Raw genomic sequence first — 6,064 nt, forward strand, 5'->3', positions numbered from 1 at the left:
GAAAGCGAGACGGGCCCGGAAGAGCGGGCAGCGAGAAGTACCAGGCGCACGAGCGAATTAGGCGGCGGCGCGCGGCCCTGGCCTTCGGCAGCGCACACAGAGCAGTTGCCGGTGCCTGGGTCGCCAGTGTAGTCGTACTCGAGCTCCTTGATGCCGTTGGAAGAGTAGTAGAGGCCCAGGCCCAGGCCGATGAAGGCCAGGCCCGCGCAAAAGAAGAGCGGTAGCGTGATGCTGGCGGACAGCAGCGGCTGCCAGGCCGGGAGGCGCTGCTGCGTGAACGCGGTGTTGTCCGGCTGGTGGGCGCCCCGGGCCGTGGCGCTCCAGGTCATGGCGGCCGCGCAGGGAGCGACGAACCGACCAGAGAAGGGTCGCTCAGGTGGGGCCAGCCGCGGGGCTCCTCCCTCTAGGCGCTGGGCTAGCCCGAGGGCTACTGCCCGATCCGGTTTCCCGCCTGCTCAGGTGAGTTTTGGCTCCGGCCCCGCCTCCGTCTCCGTCAGACTCACACAGGTGAGTCTGAGTTCCAGGTTCCAGGACCAGACCTCTCAGCTCCGCCGCACCCCAGGTGCTTCGGGCCCGCTCCGCCCCAGCGGGAACCGGGAGCCGCGCCCCGCCCCTTCCGAGGTGAGCGGGCGGGCGTTCCCCACCCCACCTGGCTGGCCCAGGCTCGCGTTTCCTCTCCGTCGAGCTTTGTCCCGGCGCCTGCTCCTCCTCTCCCGAGGTGAGTGGCGGCCTCAGGCTGCTTCTGAGTGGTTCATACCTTGCTTAGGTACCACCTTCCCTTCCGCATTTCAGGTTGATTACAAGTCCTGAGCCAGTTTTCCCGAAATCACAAGCGCATCAGCCTGGGGCAGAAAGTTGCACTGAGAGATTGCACCGTGGTGCCTGAGGCTGGAAGATCTCAGGTTGTAATCCCTTTATATTTAGGAGGAGGGGTGACTGTAGATCCTTATGTCTTTGTAGGTTAACTTACCGACCCCCTTTCACTCAGTTTCCAGCCACAAATTGTAGAGCCCAGGGAATTAAGCTATGGCAAATCTGTTTCACGTTCAACACCTGCATTCAAATTCTAGTTGTTGTTTTTTTTTTTTTTTTTAAGGGAAAATGATTTTCTGGCCAGATGCCCCAATCTGGCTGTGTAACTAGGAAAGGTGGAAAGTTCTCTAAAAATAAAATGACCCTTGAAAAAGACTGGAGAGGTTCACAGCCTTTAAATATCTTTCTAGCTGGTGGAAAAACCACCAGGGAAAAAAATGAGCAGGACCACATGTGATTTCTTTTTCTTTTCAGATTATTTGTGTGACTGGAGAAAGGCCTGATCCAAGGTCCTAGGGGACCTAGCTGCTATCCACAGTCAAGGACGTTTGGAATGTTTGGCCTAAGGAGGAACTAACTACAAGGATTTATGGATATATAAGAACTCTAATTAACTCTGAGGCTTGCCTGGGATTTTGGCTTTTGTGTCTAGGTTGGTACAACACACACTTGGGGGTCAGGGGCCATTTCATTTTGTGTTACATCCTTCCTAGGTAGTGAAGTGTTCATACTTCTCCTCTAGTCCATAAAATTCAAATAACTTAAATGTTTTCTCTGTAGTACTTCCATACCTAGTATAATAAATTGCATTCAGGAATCAGTCAAAATCCACTGAAACTTGGAAAGTTAAAATCTTCATTAAACAATAGGATTTTTTTCTTTAAATGCATCTTCCCAGTGCTGGACAATGCAGAAGACAGAAGAAAATTAGACTGAAAAGGATCCTGGACCTCAAAGCATTCGCAGTCTGATAGTATATAAACAATATAAGTATACATTGCTTAGGAGTGAGAAACAATCAAAGTAGGCAATAGCCAGTGTATAATCAAAGTGTATAGCCAAATTGTGCTTTACATGAGTCACACTAAAATTAAAAACTAGTATCATTTTAATAATGGAAAATTGATTCTGTTTTGTTGAATGAGTGCAGATTGGAAGCTTTAGCAACTAGAGAATACTGAGGGAAAGCCAAGTGACTTGAATCTCACTTCTTATACTCTAAGAAAGAAAATCCAACATTGTCAATAATTTCTCATAATATGATTCATTCTCCATTTCACATTTTTTGTTGTTGCTGTCAATAAGATAAAATAATGAACAGTTCTACCCACCTTATATCACTGAATTGCCAGTTTGCTTGATACAGTCTCCAAGAAGGAATTCAATTCTTACAACTTTATCTAGCAGATCCTAAGTCCACCAACTGCATGGCCACCACACCCCTAAAAGTATAAGCCTTCCTGTCCAGCTCAGTGCCTGTCTTTCTTTTCTCCTCTCCCTCGTACCTAAAGGCATTAGTTTATTCATTCCACAAATTAGGGTAATGCAAAGTTCCAAAGTAAAAAAGAGAAGAGTATTTCAAGACAGAGAATGGTCAACAGGATTTTTAAGCACATTAACTGAGGGTTCAAGTAAGATAAGAAATAAGAAAGAGCCATTGACTTTGATTTCTGTGGGAGCATTTAGGGTAATGGAGTAGGAGTGTTAGTCAACTTTTTATTGCTGTGACTAAAAGACCTGACATGAGCAACTTAGAGGAGGAAAATTTATTCTGGACTCATGTTTTTTTTTTTTATAAAGTTTTTTTTTTAAGAGAGAGAGAATTTTAATATTTATTTTCTTAGTTATCGGCGGACACAACATCTTTGTTTGTATGTGGTGCTGAGGATCGAACCCGGGCCGCACGCATGCCAGGCGAGCGCACTACCGCTTGAGCCACATCACTAGCCCTGGACTCATGGTTTTCAGAAGTTCAATCCATGATCACTAACTTCATTGCTTTGGGTCCAAGCACATCATAGCTGAAGGGTGTGGCAGAGGGGATGATGGTAAGGAAGCATAGGCTGTAGGAAGCACTGAGAGGAGGAGGACTGGGAGTAGGAACCAGCCAGGGATACATAAAGGGATACAGGCAATTTGATCTAGGGGAATCCTACAGCTCAGACTGGAGACAGCAAATGTCTGAACAAACCCAGCTTATAAGGGTTTTCAGGGCAGGTGGATTGGAAGCATAAAGCTCCAAGACATTGTGTCCTGTGGAGTGATGGCTCAAGTGACAGATCTTAGTATGTAAGCCCAATGACAAAGAAAATGAAACTAAGCTGGTGGCTTAGAAGAAAACAATGTGACCAGTAGGCTGGTGATGTGAGTGGGCAAGGGGCATAAAAGCTGGAAGGGAAAAAGCACTGGTATGAGATGGATATTAAAGATTTTGGAGGTGAAGCAGTGCTGAGGCCTGTGTGTTCTCAGATTCACATCTGCAGATTCATTGAATTTTAGATTGAAAATATTGTGTCTGTACTGAACATGTATAGTTTTATCTTGTTATTACTCTCCAAACAATATAGTATGCCAACCATTTGCATTCCATTAGATATTATTAAAAATCTAGAGATGAGAATGTGCATAGGTTATATGCAGTTACTGTACCATTTTCTATAAGATACTTGAGCATCTCCAAATTTTGATATCCTCCCAGGGAACAAGGGATGACTGTTCATATTTCCTCTACTGACTCACAAGTTCTGGGAGGTTAAAGACTGATACATATTGTCATGTCCCTCAGAGTTCATTGTATGATGAAGGTTTTGACCTTATGTCTTTCATTTTATTATACATGCTATCATGCTATTAAAGGATCCGTGGATCATGTAAACTTTTTCAGTACCAATAAAGTAAAGAAACAAGCCAGGCATAGTGGTGTACACCTATTATCCCAGAAACTCAGAGGGCTAAAGCAGAAGGATCTCAAGTTCAAGGCCAGCCTGGGCAATTTAGTGAGACCTTGTATCAAAATAAACATTTTTAAAAGGACTGAAGATATAGCTAAGTGATAGAATGCTTGCCTAGCATGGGTGAGGACCTGGGTTCAATCCCCAGTATGCAAAAAGAAAATAAAAAAAGTAAAGAAGTTCATTTATTCTAAACAATTTTTTTTATTGTATCAGTATTATTAACAGGGAAAAGGAAGGAAAAAGGCATTTCTAAACTAAGTGCTCATAAAATCACTTTGTTTTAAAATTTTATCTTTTGAATTTCATCCATATAAATATTTAATTTTTAATTGGTTATAATTATGATAAAATACAATTATTATTTCATTCTACTTGTCTAATTGCCTGCTTTTGGAACGATAAGGAATGAAATCAATATTTGTCATGTTTCTCTTGTGTTTTTATTACACACACACACACACACACACACACATTACTTTTCAGTGCTCAGGATGGAACCCAGGACCTTGTGCCTGCTGGGCAAAGGCTCCATCACAGAACAACATCCCCAAACTGTCTTTATAGTAAAATAGTTCCATAACTCATGGTCCTATCATATTTCACTGCTGTTATATTGCTGAATGTGTAGATTATTTTCTATTTTTCAGTACTCCAAGAAATGTGGTTTTGAGCATTTCTATGATTAGAATTTTTCTTTTAGACTTTTTCCCTTAAGTTAAAACTTCTGAAAGTAGGGAGGAAAGGAGCTTAAAAGTCAAACTTTAAAAATACTACTAGTTTTTTAAATTGCCATAGCAATGTACAGAATATACTACTTTCACCAAAATTTTACCATAAAAACCAATTGCTAACAAAGAAATTATATTTAGTCAATGCGAGTAAATTATCAGATACTAGATGAATGCTGTAGCATTGGGGAATGCTTGTCCTGCATTAAAGGAAGGTAAAATTTTAGATTTAAGAAATAACTGTGTGATCCTGGTCAAATTGCTGAATTTCTCTAATCTCATTATTGCTTTTCTGTATGAGTATGTTTGCCAAAATGATAGTTAATATATCTTTCAATATAAGACTTCTTTCTGTTTTTAGTCATCTCAAGGGGTCTTCCTTTTAATGACTCATTGAATAGTTAATATTTATTGAGTACCTTCTGTAAGCCGGTCATTTAAAAAGTTCTTTTTGATACTGAAGATTGAACTCAGTGATACTTTACCACTGAGCTACATCCCTAGCCCTTTTTATTTTTTATTTTGAGATAGAGTTTCACTAAGTTACTATTTTTTTATTTTGAGATAGAGTTTCACTAAATTGCTTAGGACCTTGCTGAATTGCTGAGGCTGGTCTCAAACTTGCAATTCTGCTGCCTCAGCCTCCCGAGTTGCTGGGATTACAGGTGTGCACCACAGCGCCTGGCACTAACCATTCTTTAAGCACTTGACATATTTTATCTCATCTAATTCACATTACAAACCATTTTGGTCAGTATAGTTATCATACCCAGTGTACTGATGCAGAACCAAGGTTTAGGCTAATGCAATAGAGGCTGCCCAAGTTCTCATAGTGGTATGCAGAGGAAGGACGCAGAATTCAGTTTAATTCCAGTGTCCTTCATTTTAAACCACCTTGGCATATTTCCTCCTAAAAAAAACTCAAAAGACTTCAACCTCAAACCAATTTTTTGTGTTGCAGTTCTCCTCTTATATCCTAAAGTTAGGAGATTTCTGTTCTACTTAGGCAAGGAGACCTAGAGCATCAGGGTTGCCTTTATTTTTGATTTTCTAAAAGCTTTTGTTTTAAAGCCAAATTTAGTCTAGCATGCCTATTTCTCTTATTAAAGTAAAAATAACTTCACTTGCCTGGCAGTTCTCAGTGTTTGTATTTATTTCACTTAATATATGACTATTTATCTTACAGTAACAGAACCTGGGTTTTTAATTGGCATTCCCTTATACAGGTTTATACTGCTGAAGATTGTTGCTTATTACTCTGCCCATGGGGCAGCTTTCATTTAAAAAGAGTCAAATTAAATTGCTTCATAAAATTACAGCATGTGTTCAGAAAAGTTTTTAAAAATTCAGTGTGCCTGGACTTCAATTTTCATTAAGAACTGCATTGAGCAGGCTTCCTGTTTCAAAGTTATGGGTTGGTACCCCCTAGTGGAAGATATACAGAACTTTAATTAACTAGCATTATAAATACTAAAAGTACAAAAGACAGATACAAATTCTCTCAGCTCCTTGCTGCCTGTATTGATTCTCTGTCACTTAACTGCAAAACCGTGGAGGTCTCCTAGCAGG

At 41.1% G+C, this 6,064-nt stretch overlaps 1 protein-coding gene across 1 annotated transcript in view; it reads right to left on the reverse strand.

Moving 5' to 3' along the window:
• The window catches only part of Tmem30b (transmembrane protein 30B), a 3,558-nt gene extending 2,846 nt beyond the window's left edge, over nucleotides 1-712 (reverse strand). The window contains 2 exon segments of the mRNA XM_015487011.2: nucleotides 16-52; nucleotides 54-712. Coding sequence (XP_015342497.1) covers nucleotides 16-52; nucleotides 54-329 — 313 coding nt within the window. The 5' untranslated portion in view covers nucleotides 330-712.
• Nucleotides 713-6,064: the final 5,352 nt, after the last annotated feature.

Source organism: Marmota marmota, unplaced genomic scaffold, assembly GCF_001458135.2.
Source record: "Marmota marmota marmota unplaced genomic scaffold, marMar, whole genome shotgun sequence".
Classification (NCBI taxonomy): Eukaryota; Metazoa; Chordata; class Mammalia; order Rodentia; family Sciuridae; genus Marmota; species Marmota marmota.